The 18,727-nt window shown below is 49.1% G+C and overlaps 7 protein-coding genes across 7 annotated transcripts; 3 read left to right on the top strand and 4 right to left on the bottom strand.

Moving 5' to 3' along the window:
• Positions 1-145: 145 nt before the first annotated feature.
• On the bottom strand, positions 146-2,825 carry prp28 (mRNA splicing protein PRP28). Its single transcript, XM_032082799.1, has 3 exons — positions 2,511-2,825; positions 438-2,386; positions 146-369 (listed from the first exon to the last, which is right to left on the bottom strand). The coding sequence occupies exons 1-3, from the start codon at positions 2,802-2,804 to the stop codon at positions 219-221; spliced, it is 2,394 nt and encodes a 797-aa protein (XP_031938379.1). The 5' UTR covers positions 2,805-2,825; the 3' UTR covers positions 146-218.
• Positions 2,826-3,042: 217 nt separating this feature from the next.
• On the top strand, positions 3,043-5,701 carry BDV37DRAFT_256072 (uncharacterized protein). Its single transcript, XM_032082800.1, has 5 exons — positions 3,043-3,477; positions 3,538-3,747; positions 3,807-4,285; positions 4,343-4,570; positions 4,621-5,701. Exons 1-5 carry the CDS (start codon positions 3,259-3,261, stop codon positions 5,408-5,410), a joined length of 1,926 nt encoding a protein of 641 aa, XP_031938380.1. The 5' UTR covers positions 3,043-3,258; the 3' UTR covers positions 5,411-5,701.
• Positions 5,702-5,732: 31 nt separating this feature from the next.
• On the bottom strand, positions 5,733-8,135 carry BDV37DRAFT_256074 (protein kinase IKS1). The gene is made up of 2 exons (XM_032082801.1): positions 7,992-8,135; positions 5,733-7,934 (listed from the first exon to the last, which is right to left on the bottom strand). Exons 1-2 carry the CDS (start codon positions 8,048-8,050, stop codon positions 5,909-5,911), a joined length of 2,085 nt encoding a protein of 694 aa, XP_031938381.1. The 5' UTR covers positions 8,051-8,135; the 3' UTR covers positions 5,733-5,908.
• Positions 8,136-8,269: 134 nt separating this feature from the next.
• BDV37DRAFT_188537 (putative GTPase NOG2) lies at positions 8,270-10,875 on the bottom strand. The gene is made up of 3 exons (XM_032079622.1): positions 10,688-10,875; positions 9,884-10,634; positions 8,270-9,469 (listed from the first exon to the last, which is right to left on the bottom strand). The coding sequence occupies exons 1-3, from the start codon at positions 10,783-10,785 to the stop codon at positions 8,639-8,641; spliced, it is 1,680 nt and encodes a 559-aa protein (XP_031938382.1). The 5' UTR covers positions 10,786-10,875; the 3' UTR covers positions 8,270-8,638.
• A 111-nt stretch (positions 10,876-10,986) lies between these two features.
• BDV37DRAFT_256078 (uncharacterized protein) lies at positions 10,987-12,130 on the top strand. The gene has a single exon (XM_032082802.1). It carries the CDS (start codon positions 11,156-11,158, stop codon positions 12,017-12,019), a length of 864 nt encoding a protein of 287 aa, XP_031938383.1. The 5' UTR covers positions 10,987-11,155; the 3' UTR covers positions 12,020-12,130.
• A 322-nt stretch (positions 12,131-12,452) lies between these two features.
• BDV37DRAFT_256081 (TFIIH/NER complex subunit TFB3) lies at positions 12,453-13,996 on the bottom strand. The gene is made up of 3 exons (XM_032082803.1): positions 13,853-13,996; positions 13,559-13,799; positions 12,453-13,499 (listed from the first exon to the last, which is right to left on the bottom strand). Exons 1-3 carry the CDS (start codon positions 13,896-13,898, stop codon positions 12,650-12,652), a joined length of 1,137 nt encoding a protein of 378 aa, XP_031938384.1. The 5' UTR covers positions 13,899-13,996; the 3' UTR covers positions 12,453-12,649.
• Positions 13,997-14,071: 75 nt separating this feature from the next.
• Positions 14,072-16,310, top strand: BDV37DRAFT_256084 (prefoldin-like protein). Its single transcript, XM_032082804.1, has one exon. It carries the CDS (start codon positions 14,161-14,163, stop codon positions 15,904-15,906), a length of 1,746 nt encoding a protein of 581 aa, XP_031938385.1. The 5' UTR covers positions 14,072-14,160; the 3' UTR covers positions 15,907-16,310.
• The last annotated feature ends 2,417 nt before the right edge of the window (positions 16,311-18,727 follow it).

The following is an 18,727-nucleotide window of genomic DNA, read 5'->3' on the forward strand; positions in this document are numbered from 1 at the left end:
GTTAATCATTTAAGATGCGGATCAAATTCCGATGTATACTAGAAAATACCATTCAGCTCTAACGAGTACATATAACGTTGAGTATACATAATAGGGGATATAAATGTGATAATTAAGCCCTGCTCGTTCTCTACGCAGTGATTATATAATACTAGAGGAATGAAGAACTTCCTTTATATTTTGATATCATATGGACATTAACACCCGGCATTAGACCATCACCATCCCCCTTTTGACCCGAACGCAGAGCTGTCATCATTCTTCTTCGCAAACCCGCGCGTGGGCTTCGATTGTGCGGCTTCATGCTTGCGCAGCTCCTCCGGTAGTCGAGAAATGGGTGATTTCATAAGCATTTGCTTGAGATCATACCTGTAAAGCCATTAGTATAACCGCGCGGAACCACCATCGATATGAAAGGAAGAATAGGGAAAACATACATAACATCCGTATCCTCATTACCCAAGAAAGTAATAGCCACACCACTCTTACCCGCACGACCGGTACGACCGATACGATGAGTGTAACTCTCAATAGTAGTCGCCATGTTAAAGTTGATAACCAGACTGACGTCGGGAACATCGATACCTCTACCAGCCAAATCGGTAGCGACCAGAACATCCGTTTGGCCGTTCCGCACAGACGCCAGAGCGGCTTCACGCTGCTCCTGGGTCTTACTACCGTGCAAGGTAACAGAGGAGAAACCCCATTGTTTGATTTCGCGGGCGATAGCATCGCAGTTCCGCTTGATGTTGACGAAGACGATGATTGGCGGCCGGAATTCGCCGGACGAGAGAATATCGCCCAGACGCTTCTTGCGCTTGTCTTCGCCTGCGATGAACTCGACACGCTGCTCGACGGTGTCGACGGCTTCGCCGGCGCTACCGATTGTGACAATGGCCGGGCGACGGAGGTATTTGCGGGCGATGCGTTCGACGGCTGTGGGCATGGTGGCTGTGTACATCATTGTTTGGCGGTAGCGGTCTTTCGTGCCGATGTGTTGGCTCATGGCCATTGAGTTCTCGGCTTCTTCGGAGTCGGGCTTTTCGTTGGAGACCGGGAGGGCGTCGAGGATCTTGTTGACGGGTTCTTCGAAACCCAGGTCGATCATGCGGTCTGCTTCGTCCATGATTACGTAGCAACATTGGCTGAGGACTAGCATGCGGCGTTCGATGCAGTCGACTAGACGACCTGGGGTGGCGATGATGATTTCTGCGCCGTTGCGGAGACTGTAGGCTTGTTCTTCGAAGGAGTGACCTCCGACTATACTGACGACGTTGAAGCCGAGGGGTTCTGTGAATTTCTTGGCTTCGATCTCGATTTGCTGGGCCAATTCACGGGTCGGGGCGAGGACGATGGCGTAAGGGCCGTCGTTCTTTCTCCATTCGAACTCGTCGATGCGAGGCAGTTCGGCGATGTAGACTAGCAGAGGGAGGAGGAAGGCTGCCGTCTTACCGGAACCGGTAACGGCGACACCGATAAGATCGCGAGACTGCATGGCAATGGGGATAGCAGCACGTTGAATAGGCGTAGGCTCCTTGTAGCCAACTTTGTTGACAAGCTCCATGAGACGTTTGGGGAGATTGGATTCATCCCACGACCGCATGGGGTTCGGTACACTCCCACCCTTGGTACTGATATTGAAGTCTTCCTTGAAGATACGCCAGTCGCGCTCGCGCATGTGCTCCAGTTTCTTCTCGCTCCAGTGTTTGTCAAGCTGGTTGCGGGTGCTCTCTTCTCTCCGCCGGCGCTCCATTTCCAGGATCTCTCGGGCGCGGATACCTCCCGCTTCGTGGTCGCGGTCCTCCAGGGCTCTCGCGTACTTCTTCGCCACGTTGTCGGCGACATCGTCTCCGAAACCTGCCAGTCGACCACGTCCAAAGAAGTTCGCCTCATGTCGATGTTGATACAGGGGGTTATAGTCTCCACTTGTGTCTTCTTCTGCATTCCACTCGAAATTGAACTTCCGGTCTGTTGTCCTCTTCCGCTTCTTCTTTGCCGAGAAAGTCGACGTCTGGTCTGCGCCCATGTACCTCTGCTTAACCAATGCCACCTGAGCGGCTACTTCATCGTCGTCGACTGATCGCTTGTCTCCTTTCGAACCCATTGACTTTGGCGGGGGAGGCGGCGATAGGTCGCGGTTTTTATTATGGGAGTGAGAATTGCGCATTGCAGCTGGTGCGGTAGGAGCGTCTGAGCTTCTCATGGCCCGGGGACCGGTGGGTATAGACCTTCCATCACCGTTATTGACTTCAGAGCTAATTGAAGGCGACTGCGTCGCACTCCTGTCGACACCGTTGGACGCCTTTAGCTTTCGCTCTGCTTCGACTTCCTTTGCTCGTTTTTCCAGGGCCAGTCGTTCTCTCTCAGCTTTCGACAAGAATTTTGGCTGTATAGAAAAGCTCCTATTAGCCATGTACATTTACAAGCAGCTCCCTGAGCCATCCAGCACGAATTGACATCATATCACAAGCTCTTAGGAAACAAGAGATAAGAAAAAAAAAATAGCATACCCTAGCAGCTGCCGCATCAGCTTCCCTCTTTTTGCGAACCAGTTCCTCTACACTCAGCGGTGTAGCCGCTGGCTTCTTTGCGCCCCATCCCACCTTCTTCTTTGGTTCAGGTGGCGGAGGTGCAGGAGGAAGTTCTTCGGGCGGTGGTGGAGGCGCGGCCGCATCTGGCGGCGGAGGAGGGGCGGCGGAATCTTCTGGGGGAGGCGGAGGGGGAGTAGGAGGTCGCTTGATAGGTTCCGGAGGTGGTCGTGGGGGAAGTACCTCCGACGAACCGTTCATGACGATATCGTCCATGATGGCGAATGCGAATAGCGATTGAAAGATGGTGTTTCGGGATCACCGTTGACCATGCGCAGCGCCGCGGCTTCTAGAATTTCTACGGCCGGGCGAAGGAGCTTGCCGCGCAGTCACGTGTATGTTTAGCCCCAGGATATGGCTTTGTATGATTCTGGATGATTGGAATAGATGTGCTGCAGTCTTGAGTGAAGCTTTTCCTGTTTCTATGTCCTCATGGGATAGTACTTACAACGGTAAATGCATGAATCTCAAGTTGATAGAAGCTATAGATATACTGCCACGGCTATAAGGCGGTGCTAGATATTGGCCAATTAGAAGGATGTGGGAATACTGATATGTGATCTGCGAGGACGACATGTTGTCTTCCGTGGGAGCCTGTTGCAAATATCTATGACTATACTACTTGCAAGAATCAAATTCTGGACTCTTCTGAAGTAGGATTCGATATACGATGAGCAACGAACAAGAAGTACCTGGTGGGTTCGACGATACGGACGCCCATGATCATACCCTGCTAGCGCCAGGAGAGGGCAATGCCGTTCAAAAGGTCAACAGCAATGGAAAACAGTCAGACATCAAGTGGAAGCAGGCTTCCAAAACAGTAGACGAACAACTCATGCCCGATATGTCCAATGAGGATCTATGGTTGCTCATTCGGAGGTTTAACAAGGTATGCGAGGTTATTAGATCTAGAGGAGCTATACAATCATTCTAATGACTTCTCGAGTAGCAAATACATCATGTCAAAGCCATACAAGGCCCTCCCCAGGATGAGCTGGATCTCAACCGGGCAGACGAGGAACACTTTCCGCCAGAAAAGCTGCGGGCAACTACTGAACGGTTTTATACATCTGTGGTTGTGGGGTTGGTTAATTTCTTCCGTCACATCACTAGGCTGCGGTCATGGAGAGAGCCTAGACGTACCTCGGCTTTCTGTATAGTACGTTATGATTGTTGTGCTGAACATGCGGCATCAGTATGAAGCTAACTTGTTCAAAGACTTACTTCGTTGCATGGTTTTTAGATCTACTTATTCCTTTGACAACCGGTGTTCTTGTGGCGTTGATCCTGTCCCCGTCGACACGATCACTGCTCTTCCCTCCTGGTAGTACTTCAAGGAAAGGCTCAGATGCTGGCGGCAGCGAGCAGTCCACACGTAATAGCATCACCAGTGCTCCAGAAACATACAAAGGTGAAGCAGCAGAGCAGGAGGCCTCCAACTTGGTCAACGATATCGCCAATGTCGCCATGGAAAGTGCCCGAGGCAAATATGGTCAATCAGTAATTGACGACGATGCTGAGGAGTCCTCCGAGCCTGAACCAGTTGAGGTCGGGGCAATCACCGCAGACGTGCAAGCCGAGAATGCACCAGCCGAAGATAAGACTAAAAAGCCTATGAAGAAGAAGATATCAAAGGCTACGAACCAGACAATGCGTATAATCAGTGATATTACAGATATATATGAGCAGTTTTCCAAGTGAGTACTTACCGTAATACGCAAACTAAGAAATGTCCCTGACCAAGGCCCAAATAGTCTTCTAACCCCCACACCACCATTCCTTGCCATTACCCCTCGCCTGCAACTGGTGGGGGCATTGATATCTATAGGTCTGATGTCTCTGGTCACGTCGAGCCATTTTATGATCAAGTCTGGTAGCTTTATCTTTGGGCTGGCCATCTTTGGTGACCCTGTCCTGCAACGCAGTATAGCCATCCTAAACGACAAGGTTGCAAACTGGAAAGAATACCTAGACTTACAGAAGTAAATCCCCTTAACGGCAGAGAAAACTACATATGCTAACTACAATCTAGTACCCTTCTAAAAGGTGTACCCACAAACGCCCAACTCACACTGGCCCTCCTTCGTCTTGGTGAAATCAACTCCACGCCGTTACCTCCACCACCAAGCTCGCACAACAATGAGCCCTTATGGCCTATTCGTCGCAAACCTTTCGGTAGAATAACGTCTAGCGCAAATGACGAGGGCGCTTCTACATCTCTCGTATCCCAAACCCAAAGCCCCAAGCCAGAACTTTCCAAGGCGGAAGCTCGCAAGAAGAAATGGTCCAAGATCCTCAGATTCATCGGTCGAACAATCGCAACAGCAATGAAAGGTCACATTGCGTTCGACCGCGCAATGAGAATCACGGATTCAGTAAACACCAAGACCTTAATTGGCCTGTTAAGCCGACGAGGCTGGGCTACGGCATCGCCTCTCGGCCCTCTCAAATTCGAGGCAAAATTTGAGCGCAAGCGAGGTACAGTTGTCATCGACTCATCACAGGAGCAGCCCGTCCTCTATTTCACGACTTGTCAATCTGCCAAACTGGATGATTTGCGACTGGAGAATCAGAAGAAGAGTGCCGTGTTGTTTCAGATTCCTATTACTGAAATCAAGGAATTAAAGAAGACGGAGGGGCTGGGTTGGAAGGGGAAGCTGATTGTTGAGTTAACAGCTGATACTAAGCATTCCATTGATGGGTTGGTGATTTCAAGGATGGAGCCCCATTATCAATCTTACCATCTTACTGGAATGCGAGGAAGGAATCAGTTGTTTAATCGACTTATTGCTATGGATGCGCAGTTTTGGGAGAGTCATTAAATCGGTTGATTTCTTGTTTTGATATATTGCTGTGGTTTGGTTGGGTTATTTAAATGGTTCCGCGATAAGTTTCTATGTAGCAATCCAGGATGTACATTGGTAACGGTATATGTCGACAGCCTGTCCATTTTATTGGTATTTCACTTGTGTTTTCATTGCTAGTTGATCTTAAGACTTGGGCTGTATCTACTTATAGGCCACAAATTGTTGAGCCATCTCCGTTGTCATAAACGTCTATGCTTATTGTTTTATTGGCGTTTTAGATGCTTTATCCAACGAGCTTCAATTATGCACAACTTCGGAACGGACGCTGGGAGTGGAATTTCAGTGTAGAATAAATTGTAGATATTGTTTCATTTTTGTATGTATACATGCCATGCGCTCAAAAGAGAACAAACTTCGTGGTTGCGTACATTCATGAATAAACGGCGCGGCATGGAGAGAAAATAACATGAGCTGGGAAAACAAGTTCTGGTAGTACAAAAGCCAGAGCAGTCTTTATTTTGAGAACATCATCAACCGTGGAGTCTGCCAAAGGCACATAACGCCAAACTGCATGCTGAGGCTAACGGCAACAAGGTGTATTATCAGAAACATTGTTTGCATGCCGGTGCTTTGAGTCCGTAGGTTTAATGCTGCTAGCAGTAGCAAAGGGTAAAACATCCAGGGATTCACTGCGAGAGGACTGCAGGGATGGAACGCTGAAACAACCTTGAGAAGAAAAAAGCCCAGTTGAACTGTAGGTAGCGGGATCTGCAAGCCACGAAGTGTGCTTGATGAGAATGGAAGAAACCTAGTCATGGACGAGCCGCTCGAAGGTGGAGGAAGTAAATGTTGAAGAGGTTCACGGCTTTCACGAACTTCAGAGGGCTCATTCCGGACCGGTGGAAGAGACGGAGTGTTCGAGTACCTCCCTCGGATGACCATATCTCTTTCGGGGCCTAGCGACATTCTCCGTTCATCATGAGGCCCCAGATCGTCGACAAAAGCCATCGGTCCACCCCCATTGGACTCGTAGGGGGGGTTGCGTCGGAGAGCCACTGGACTTCGTGAAAATGGTTTTCTTGGAGACGTAGGTGGTCGGGAGAAAGAAGCAGTTGTTGAGTTCTCAGTAAATTGCATCCTGGAACTGGAATTCCCGTCAGAACTCGAAGAGCCAGTCCTTCTGGATCGTATGTTATCATTCACACTGGCCCCAGCCTGAAGACCATTCAGAACATCATCTGCAGACGGTCGCCGATCAGGGTTCACAGATAATAGCCGTTCCAGGAAGGTATAAAGTTGCTCAGGCAATTCAGGTCTCATCCTGCGAGCATCATCAAAACCCGTCCACTGGCTGATCTCTTCCCGAAGTCGATCAAGATCTTCCCTCTCTTCATGGATAAGGTCAGCATTACTATAAGGAAGCTGTGCGAAACACAGAAAGTAGAGAATCATTCCCAAAGAGAAGATGTCCGATTTGAACGTGAAGTTTCCAAACGGTCCTCCGGGGTATTCACGACGCAAAACTTCAGGTGCGCAATACGACACAGTCCCGGTCGCCCCGGTAGACAGCCGGGTCGAATTCTGAGCCTGAACTTCACCGAAGTCGCTGACCAATACGCGTATGCCATCACTGGTTTTGTGCAGTAAGCAGTTGTTTGGTTTGAGATCACGGTGAATGTATCCGTTCGCATGGAGGTAACGTAGACCGGATGTGATATCTTTGAAAAAGGAATATATCTCTTCGAAGTGGAGTTTGCGAGGTTCGTTGGCATCAGTACGAGGATCCGGCTCACCTCGGGACCTCCTCCTAAGACGCTCTTTCAATTGCTGGGCGGTTGTAGATGTTTGTACCGATCCACAGATGTAGTTGTGCAGGTCACCTGCATTGCAATATTGCTGCAGGATGAAGGCGCAGGGTACGCTTGGCCCAAAAGTGCTGATCTTCGCATCCTCAAGCCATACGTGACGGTAGGAGACGAGGTTTTGATGTGTGAGATGTTGCAGCAATTGAACTTCTCCCAGCACTTTCTCAAGCCATTCGTGGTCATCCCCGACGGGCACTCGCTTGCAAGCATAGTGCCCTAGCGACACGCCGTCTAACACATGTTTCACGAGCAAGACAACGCCTTTTCCACCTTTGCCTAGTATACTCTCCTCGACAAAGAACTTCTTAAAGTAATTGGGTGTGAATGCCCCCGACGATATACCCTGGGATGCGGACGTTCCGCCACTTGGTTCACTGGTGGGGCCGTCTGGAAGAGCTGGCTGGACGAGGCGTCGGTGGGGAGATGATGAAGTTGACGAAGTCGCAGAGCTAGGTAAGCTTCTATGAAGCATGCGGAAATAATCGGGGTTGATAAACTCGGGCTGCCCTCCGGGACTTGTATGACGACCTTCCTGCCCCCCGCCGCTGTCATGCAGCGGACGATGGCAATAGGGACAGTCAGTCAAGTCAATATCGGCATTGGTCTCGGTAGCATTTTGGAGAACCAGCTGCTGAGAGTCACGGTCAAAAACCACGACCGAGTCATTATGGCGTCTGCCACACAATGACCGTTAGAATCATGTTTACCAGTTAGGACCGAAGTCATCTTACAGTACGACATCAAGATTAGAAGATCCGTAGGGTACAATGGACATGCCGTCGTCCGCCATGTTTAAAGAGCACGCACATCTCTTGAATTAGGAAAACAAGAAAATATCATTGTCGGGGGAGAGTTTGGAGAAAAATAAGATAAGCAAAAGATGCTTTTGGTGCATGCAGGAGAGCTATGATGAAAGTGAGGCTGGGGCGGCCCCACGTGAGCTACGGCGGTGAAGCACTAGCGCATAGACCATATTTCAAGTACTACTGCAGAATGTATGCACGTCTCGTACCATTTCATATCATAAATGATTGTTTTCAAAGCTATGTGGGTATCTATAGTGAGTTGTAATGGTGTACATGACCTAAAAAAGCAATTCATGCCTTGAATGCACTGATTGCGGCAGAATCTCGCCCAGGTAGTACGTCCAAGTATGTCGTATAAACAACGACAGGATGGGGTTGACACCGACTTCCAGGGTTCTCGACTCGAAAGACCTGCGCCCAGGGTCGTCAGACCTGGTCGGTGAGGTCTTAACCTGATTGCGAAGCGGCGTAGTCGGACATGCTCCGACGGGGTTGCTGAAGAGTGGATCAGCGGAAGCCTGCAGCTTCTGTTTCAGTGGCTTGATGGGTAAATAATAGGAGCCAGCACTAGCTCAGTCATTCTCCTCTCCACTCTCCTCGTCGCTGACTTCAAGGTTTGCGATGGAGTCATTGTCATCATCATCACTTTCGCCGAAGCCCTCAAACTCTCCATCAGATGTAGAACCAGACTTGGCTTCACTCTTCTCTGCTTCTTCTGAAACTGCGTCAATTTTCCGCTTCCGACCCATTTCACCGAGTCTGCCTTCACGGCCGTTAATCTTTTCACCCTCCTCACCGGGTGTGTGAGGTGGTGGGGTAAACCATGGGATCTTGCCTCTGAGGAAATCATTGATCACCATCTTGGCGACACCGTCAAGGTCGGGCTCTCCTCCACGGAGTAACCTTCCACCCTTACGTGCAAGAATAGCCAAGAACTCCAAAGGATCATCAGAGCCTCTCACACCGTAAGTACGTTCAAGGTGTTTGGGCTGAACCCGTTTGAGAACAGCAGGAATGTACTGTTCAGGATTCTCTACATTCTCGACACGACAAACACCACGAAGCAGGATATCTTCGGGCGTGTCGTTTTGGTTCGGGGGGACCACACCGGGACAGTCGATGAGGTAGATCCTCTTCATCAGAGTGATATACTGCCAGACCTTTGTCTCACCGGGAATGGGGGCCACAGTGCACACCTTCTTTTTGCGCAATGTGTTGATGATAGAGGATTTACCCGTGTTCGGATAGCCAATGAATCCTACAGAGATCTGCTTCCTTTCCGAGTGAAGAGCGGAAAACTGTCTCAAGAGTTGGATCAAAGAGCCTTTGCCGAATGAATTATTGATGGAGGCATGGAAAGCCAACGTCGGATGGTCTTTAGACAAGTGTCGCACCCAGGCCGCCTGGTGTTTTCGTTAGCATTCGAACACCAGTAAACACGAGAGTTAGAACAATGCAAGAATAGTTCAACAGTAGAATGTGTGTAACGTTACTAAGAGACCTGCTACGAAGCAGCCGGATGGCTGAAGCAGGACTCAACTCAAAAACGGAGCACAGCTCGGCCCTTACGACAAGCTTTCAAAACGAAAACCCATCAGCCTAGCTTCAGAAAGAAGGTCGGCGCGGGCCAGCGTCAATCTACCAAAGCTGTAACAGACAGACTCCCATGGAGAATAGCACGACATGTAGTCGTTGGAAGAAGCCTTGACTTAGCAATGGCACAGGCATCATAGCCTGATGGATGGAAAAGGTATGACAATGAACAAGAAATAGAAAAGGACAAAAGGGTAGTAAGAGGGGAGAACTGGGAATCTTACCGCTACGCCTGTTGGGACAAGGTCACACTTATTGAGCACAAAAATCAAGTGCTTGTGAGGTGCCTCCTCACGGATGTACTTTTCAATACTCCTGCAACGTGTACCTTCAGGGTCACGGGCATCAATGACGTGGATGACAACATCCGAGGAATCGATGACTTTGTAAAGCTCGTTCCAGATTCGCTTACTCTGACCCTTTGAGAAGACTGACTCAACTGCGGTGGTCGTCGTACTATGCGCACCGTCTTGTGCAGCAGAAACATCTCCAGAGACGGCGAGCGAACCATCCGCATGAGTCTGGTGATCGGACTTCTCAACATAGGCATCATGCATCTTGGCCGTCTCGCCAGCCAAGTCTTCCAGTGATGCAACACCCAGCTTAACACGTTTCCTCTGAGCCTTGGGCCCAAATGTATCACTATATGGGTTGGTCTCAATGGCCATCTTCGCTTGATGCTGTTTCAGCCCATTCACACCTTGACCGTCTCTGATCAGGCTCATGGGAAGCTTGTTGGTTTTGAGGAGAACTTGGTACGGGTCCGAAGCACGCTCAGCAACCGCCTCACGGAACGAGGACAGCGCCTCCTGGGATATCACTCTTGTGTTGCCAAACCATTTACGGTTGGGTTCTATCCTTGCAACGGGAGCCTCTTTAGACTGATACGAAGCGGCGACGGTGATGTTACCTTCAGCGTCACGCCGAGGTTTACCATCCTTGTACATATTCAGCCGCTTCACCTTCTTTGCATCTCTTCATGAAGTTAGCCGACGAACAAATCAGCAAGTTATGATGGGATAGCTGACCTGTAAAAATTTTCACCCTTGACCCTGACATTACCCATGCCATCTCCAACCTTCCCCTGCCGCTCCCGGCGAGTGGCCTCTTTCTTTCCTGTACCCATAATGAATTCTAGTCCCTGAGCTGGGATTTATATGGAAATAAATCTCAAGGCAGGGGTAGAGAAATAAAGTTGGCAGAGCGCAGGAAGAAGAAGAGGAAAAGAAAAAAAAGTTCATAGTCCGAAAGAAATTATTTTTTCGGGGCGGCAGCCAAGCTAATGGGTGCACGGACCATTTGCGAGAAAATCGCTTCGATCTTTTTCCGGCCCTCGCAACAGAACCGCGTCTCTCATCGTCCGGTCCGGGTCCCCGAATTGCGGATGGAGACATGATTTATTCGAGTTAAATTTGTCTAAACGTTTGAATATTTGTCACTTTTCTTAGATTCGACTGCTATTCCTGGTCTTGGTGGAGTAAACGGTAGTGTTTACCATGTCTCTCTTCCGCAGTTGCAGGACTGCCTCCGTGCAAGCCCGTGGCTTCACCTCCTCGGCCTCTCTTCGAATCGGACCAGAGTCGCCCAATTTCGTCGATATCCCTCGTACCATTCAACCAGACCTTCCTTCAAAGCAACATGTGAAGGGTACCCTTCCTGTTCCTCGCGAAATTTTCCCCGTTCGCAGAGCGGACAAGCCGTCCGAGGAGTATATTGCTGCCGCAACACCCCTTCCTTCTAAAGACACAAATGTCGACCCGAACGACCCCCATGCCCAATATATCAACTGGAAGCGCCGGATGGCAGAGATGAGAAGGCAAAACCTCAGGGAAGGTCTCCTGGAGTTGCACAGCCGGAAGCAGCGGACGGATAAGTCGATGATGCAGCGGAGTTCCGAGAAGCAGAAACGGCGAGAGCGCATTTTCCGGCAGCCAGAGAGAGAGGATGAGCGATTGACCCGTCCTTCGGTCATCCAGGAGATGCTGCCTAAGCGCACCCCGGTGCTACCTGACCCCAACCGGGAAGAGCGTCTCGCTCTCTCCAAGGCTCGGATGGAGGCTGCGAACTCACAGAAACAAGCTGAACAGCAGGACTCTCTGCAAACGCTTTACATGAATGCTCGGAACTTTATCACTACCGAAGCTCAGCTCGCAGCTGAGATTGACCGCGTGTTCCCTGAGGGTGAGAACGAAGCTTGGCGCAATGACCACCAGCAGGGCGAGAATGTCTGGAACTTGGGCCTACCCCCAACCGTCCAGTCTATCGTCAATGAGTCTAGGAAGAGCGAGGCGGCTCGCTGGGATCTTATCCAGGGCAGAGTCAAGAAGTTGGGCGAGCAGATCACGGGGGGCAAGTTGTGAATGTCATGACGAGTTGTGTTTAGACCATTGTATATTACTCTAAGTTATTGAGCTGATACTCTTTCTTTTCTGTACACCTAGTCCTAGTCGACATTTGGCATCAATATGTTTGTCTTTTATAACTAAAGAACGCGTAGATAATTTAAGGGATTTGTTCCATCCGTATTGCGGCTGTATAATCAACCATTACTGCATCTTTTAAAATACATTTCAATGGGCATAACTCCTTCGGAGTAGCTGGACATGCTGCAATCATTTTAGAGGGTTGAGAAAGTCAGAAGGTATGTCTAGTATGGTGGAACCTTTGCATGATACTTTTCCACGAGATGGAAGTGAGGTAGCGGTTACAACGCCAAGTGTATTGCGAACATTCTGCTTTAAACCGATATTAATTTTCTTTGATTTGAGGGCCTGACAGGCAATTAAAGAATACAAGAAAGCAGCAGGATAAAAGTATTGTTAAAGGTGGTGGTATGCTAAACCAATATAGACAAGAGAAATGCCCTTCTTCCAACATATAGAGAACGCCATCGCTATGCACCTAACCCAATGCGTCGTAGATGTCTTAACATCGAAACAAGATAAATCTATACCAAAAGTACCAACCTCTCCACTAAGATTCTGGGCAAATTACACATTGCCTGCGGGGCCGCTCGAAGCCGCAGCCATGGCGCCACCTTCTGTTGCAACTGCATTCGTATTAGCCACTTCCCGTTCTGATACCTCTTCATCGATGAAGCATCCTAGCCCTGCGAATGCCTCGAGCAGTGTGCGCGAATAGTACTCTTTAAGATCATATCCGCCAGCCTGCATACGAGTATCTTGTCTAATAGGGTCAAGGTAACTGGATGGGTAGAAGTCTCGCAAGGTGAAGTAGTCCCGTTTGTCCGGAATTAGTCCACCGAATGGATCGTAAGGCTTCTCAGGCTCCGGTGTCTGGATTCTCTTGAGGCCCTTAATAAGACCAGTATCACCGGCATCACCAGCCTTATCGGTTGCTGTAACCCCAGCTTGTCCAGCCTTTCTAGCATCCGAGTTACGTAGGGCAGCTTGCTTCTGTCGAATACGGTCCTCTTCACTTCGTCTAGCAGACGACTTTTTGAGTAGGACTTTCTGGCCTTCGCGTGCAATAGTGGCAGCATCTGCTGGGCGTCCAGCGGCAAGACGGCTGAGAACATCTTCTCGTCCAGCAAGAAGCTCCCGGCGCTCATTCTCGTACTCCTGTCTTACTGCCTCCCTGCGGAGACGGGCCAACTCCTGCTCTTGAGTCTGTCTTGCCTGGAAAGAAGAAGCTTCCTGAGCCTCCAAGGCTTGGTTGGCGCGGATAGAGCGCATATTCTCTTGTGCATATCTCTGGAGATCGGCTTCGGTTTTGGCTACGTCGGTGCCATGGACAAGATTCGCGATGATCTCCTCGCGTTGTTCGAGAAAGTCATCCCAGGCTCGCTTCGAGTCAAATTCCTCTTCGCGACGGTTGAGACTGTAACCGTTAGATATTTCACTTTCCTACCATGTGCATGATAGTGTATACCGACATACATTTGCATGACTCTGCGCCGTATATCAACCTCCCGTTCTACGTTTATATCTTCGAACGTCTGTTTTCGAAATCGATTCTTTCGTAAGGTCTTGTGGCACCCGGCTACAGGACAGTTGGCGGGACCCGAAGAGAAAATACGATCCACGCATGATTCACACATCTTGTGATAACATTCTGGATTGATGAGGAATTGCATGTCCGGATTCAAGTACCGCGAGGATTTGCAGACGGGGCAGACCTCTGAAAAGATATTAGCGTAGGAGTACCTTGGGAACTGACAGTCCAAAACATACCGTCCTCATCCCCACGGTTCTGTATCGACTCGCGAGAGGGCGCCATATTGTTGGATGGTGCTGAATTACAAGAATGGTGACAGTGATGTCGAGACCTTTGGGCGTTTGGTTCCAATGTACCTAAATCCAGCTGCTCGCACGGACCAATCAAAAGCTCCGGTGACCGTTCCGCGCGGCGGAACTTTTTTCTTTGCCCCCGCGGCGATTCCATTTCTCTCCCCTTCTACATTTTTTTTCTTCTTTGTGCCCCTTTGCTTGGTTTTGGTACCTCTAAATTTTATATCACCACCCGCGACTGAGTGCCCAAGATGGGTGTTCCCGGTAGCAATTTACAAGACCTTGAGCGTCAACGCCTCGAGCTCGAGGGCAACATCTTGAAACTACAGGAATCTCTTTATCATTGGAGAACCTGGGAGGCCGAGTACGATGCCTTGAAGGACGAAATAAGCGAGCTTGATGACGATGCCACAATGGATGACTTCCTTCGAATAGGCCGCGACTTTGGTGGATCGCTAGTCACCGAAGATGAAGTCAAGGTGATACTCGGAGAGAAACAAGGTGTGGCCAGGACCAAACAACAGGTCATCGATCTTGTGTCGAGGCGAGTCGACTACGTGAAACAGAACGTTACGACTATGGAAAAGCGACTACGTTCGGTAGAGAACCAACTACACGCATTTGACTCTGCTGAGCAATTACCAACCGAACCCACCTCGGACTTTCCCATGACGGAGATTGTTGAGGAACTCGATGAGGATGGCAATGTGATCTCGAGCTCAACTGCGACGCCCGGAGATCAGGCGCCAGAGCTCTTGGAGCTTCTCAAGAAGGCAGGCGTGAATGATGTCCCCGACGCCCCGAACGCAAATGCGCAGCCCGGATACAAAGCGAAGGATGGGTCCAGCTCAGCAGACAAAGAACATGGAGATATCTCGGAGAAGCCCAGCTTACGAGAGACCAACGGAAGCTCCGTGGCTTATTCTGAAGAGAAGCCGGCGGCGTCCGACTTGGCGACTGAAAAGCAGGAGGAGCTGCCTGTTACGGATATCGATGAATCTCCGGAGGATGCCAAGTTACGCCGTGAGATGCTGCAGTACCAACTCAATGAAGTTGGAGCTGTTGTGGCTGAGCTTGAACTGGACGAAGATGCAAGTGACATATCCATAGATGATGACTACGATGCTTTCGCGTATGACGATGAAGATGAGGAGGAAGATGAGTACGGACGGAGTACCCGGACTGTTCTGAGCGAGGATTATCATCAACAGATGCGTGAGCTAGAAGCCAAGTTAAATGCTCGAGGAATGTGGAATATGGGCAAAGACACAGGCTCGCTGCCCGTGGAAGTCCAGAAAGAACTTGAGCAGCCCAGTATGGTCCGGATTGAGAAGAGCACCGAGACCGTGAATGAACCAGCTCCAGAGAAGAAGCCAAAAAAGAAAGTCGCTTTCGCCGATGATCTTGATATTGCTCCAGCCCCTAAGCCCCCAATTGTGGAGAAGAAGGCTGTCGCGCCTCGGCAATCGGATGTGCCTGTCCTTTCTGATGCGGTTGTCGAGCGTACACAATCAACTGTGAAGGACCCCATCACGAATGATGTTCCAAAGAAAACGTCTCGCTTCAAGAGTGCTCGAAGCACTACCGGCAGCGAGAACAGTATTCGACCTACCGAGGCACGCTCTTCACTCCGCAAACCGATCACGTCACCATCCCCTACATTGCCTTTGTTCCCTGCTAAGCCATCTGAACCTAAACCCTTCTCTCAGCCGATCTCAGATATCACAGAAGCGCCCCGAGGCCCGGAGGGGAAGATCTTAGCCGACACACTCGTTGAGCACGAGGTCTCTCAAGGCGCCGCCATGCCGCCTGAGCTAGATGAAATCGATGAGCAGATACACAGGAAGGAGATTGCAAGCGAGTTTTATCGGATACGAAACAGGATGATCCAGCAAAACGGCGGCTTCGTTGGGGGGGAGGAGCCGGAAACGGTGCCTATCGAAACCGAAGACCCTCCGAAGCGGGTGAGCAGATTCCGAGCTGCTCGGATGACTTAGTTATGAAGACAATAGAACAGATACCCTTATTCACTTGTATTTAAGCGCTCCCCATCTACGTTTCAAGACCCGTAGCAACGGAATTATACTTGCCATCGGCCCTTTTCGAAGGGTACTTGGCCAGATGGGCATACCTTTTCAATGGTATACCCATTAAATAAGTTCCAATATAAAATTGGGGGCTCTCTGACTCCTCTTCTTTCGATGTCATTACTGGAGGTATTGGGCTCAATCGAGTACTTACAGACAGTGGTGGTGTGGAACAAATGAAGTGTGGTTTTCGTTTCACCCTCAACATAACAGTAAAATCCATCATTAACATAAAAAAAATAGTTAGTTGCTTTGGGGATCATTCAAGTGTGATACACTAAAGAACCGCACGGCAAATGAACAGTGGTCTCTAGATTTCTTAGTTTTTTTTATTATCTTCACTTTTTTCTGCCTCTCGTTTCTTATTTGTTGTAAAAGTTTTGCCAAGTGCGTCGTTATATAATTCAGACAATTGTTCATAATTTTGTGAATCCGTAAACTTAGTTGAAGCTAAAAATATATATCTGACCCCAGCATATAAATCTACTCGCAGAAAGTTTCTTACTGCGGAGTGACCAAAAAAGTGAGAAACCATGACAAAAAGCAAAGAAAAGAAAAGAAAAGAAAAGAAAAGAAAAGAAAAGAAAATCTTATTGATTGACCAAACTGTCCAACAGACAGACTAGGTGCTTCAATATCTATACGACTGCCATATCAGAACACAGGAACAGTGGTATTGTCACACGGCTTGCCATACTGGAAAATGTTTACACTCGACGGTCTTCAGACCTTGATAGGTCTGAAGTTGCCATAACTTCGTATGTGCATCGACTATAATTGTATATGAACAAAATGTTCTATACTGCGACATCTTCTACCCCCAGTGGAGTACGAAATTGATATAGAGAACCCCAGTGCCTGTTCTTCTTCCTCTTTTTTTTTTTTTTTTCATTGGTTTCACCTTTTGAGACATAGGGAACACCTTCCTTACACTACGTAGGATGGACATATTCTACCGAATAGATTAATGTCTTGGGAAACTGAAATGCAAGGGTTTTGATGTGATGTATGACACTTGATTTGAGACTGGTGGGTTTCGCCTATTGAGTCCTCGCTTGATGAGTCAGGAACACAATACGAGGCACTGTGTTCTCTCCCAATTAGTCCATATGTGGCGTGTGATGGCGTACCAACGGAGTTGAGTTTTGGAGAAGTAGCCCTAGCACGTCCCTGATTACGCACGCATATGCAGAGCCCTGCTCCCCCCGGATGTTGGGGTCCCGCATAGCCGCAGAGAAGACAAAAAGTCCGACGAAGAGAAGACTCGACGACTAACCGGCATTCGCTGCCTTGAAATGTAAGAGCCACACCATGCCACTTCTGCTGGGGCCATGACTGTCTTGGCTGTCTAGGCTGACGGCAAGTTTACATTTCTTGAGATGCTTGTCTCGACTGGAGGGAAGTCTAATGCACGCCACTGTCGATGACGGCGGGGGCTTTCTAGCTAGTACGCTTCTCAGTTCATTGGTATGATGGAAATAAGAATTAACGGCGCGCTGTTCAGGGTAGTTGAATCTAACGGACAGAAGCCCAAGTAGCCAATCGTACTGCTTATCGAATGAAGAGTTTTCAGATAGATGTTTCAGATGTGTTGAGTAAAGAATGGGTTCCTGGGCCATGTATCCTCTAAAGGGAATATGGGGAACGCCTGGACGCTAGAAAAACAGAACGGGGCTGTTCCATAGTACCAAGAGGCATGGATTCTATGTGGAGTAAATCCGAACCAAGGTCGTCCACCCATCGGGGGAAAAGCCTGCAGGGTGAGAGCACATACTGTGTACAACAAGATGCCTGGGCAATTCAACAATATGACTGGTTTGGGCTACTTTCAGCCGTGGTTCTATATATACACGAGGGTGGTGATAGTTGTCTGAGGCAATGATTGCATAATGTTCATGACTAGTTGGGAGGTTGCCTAGCGAGAATGATATCCTAGGAAATCAACAATCCGACATTACGTGGCGAGCCTGATCGACGTTAAGACCTTCCCCATTGACAGGGACTGAGCCGTTTAGTTGACCATCGATATCGGTCACATTTGGATGATGACTGGCTAGCTCGAAAGAGGAATAGCCAACAGGAAGATGTATTACCATTCGCTAAGTGTGACGCCACGCCCCACTTTGTTCTATTCGGGGAAATAGTTTCCCCATTCCACTTCAGTCCACTCTTCGTTCTTCAAACTTGATACACTTTGTTTAATCCACCATGAAAAGGACTTACACGCACTGTTCAGAGTTAGTATCCATGCTGTTGGCGACGGCTTATGGACCGAGTTAACTACAACCGACAGAGGCCTCTCACGCTTCACAGTATGTAGTGTAAGAACCCATGGTCAACAACAACATCATGATGCAAGGTCTTGAGGGACTCCGGGAATATCCTCCATCTCGTCTCTGGAGGCGTTATAAAGTTCGGTACGTTTTTGATCGGGATGTCCATTCCGTCTACGCAGTAGAGTGCCTTAGTCAGTTGTGGTAGTTATGAATAGAATCGGCGATCCATGGTGGCCTCCAGATATCTTGAGCCTGTGTTTGGTCAAAATGAGAGCTGTACCGTGGATGGTGGACTATTGCCACTTGGGTTTGCTACGAGTGCCTTTTTTGAACCATGTAATTGTGGTCATAGATCAGGGCATGGCGTCCGATGGGGCTGGGATCCACCGTGGGCCCATTGTTCTACACTGCTTTTGGCCACTGATATGGCTTGGATCTCATAGCCAACGCTCAGA

This window comes from Aspergillus pseudonomiae (genome assembly GCF_009193645.1).
Source record: "Aspergillus pseudonomiae strain CBS 119388 unplaced genomic scaffold BDV37scaffold_69, whole genome shotgun sequence".
Classification (NCBI taxonomy): Eukaryota; Fungi; Ascomycota; class Eurotiomycetes; order Eurotiales; family Aspergillaceae; genus Aspergillus; species Aspergillus pseudonomiae.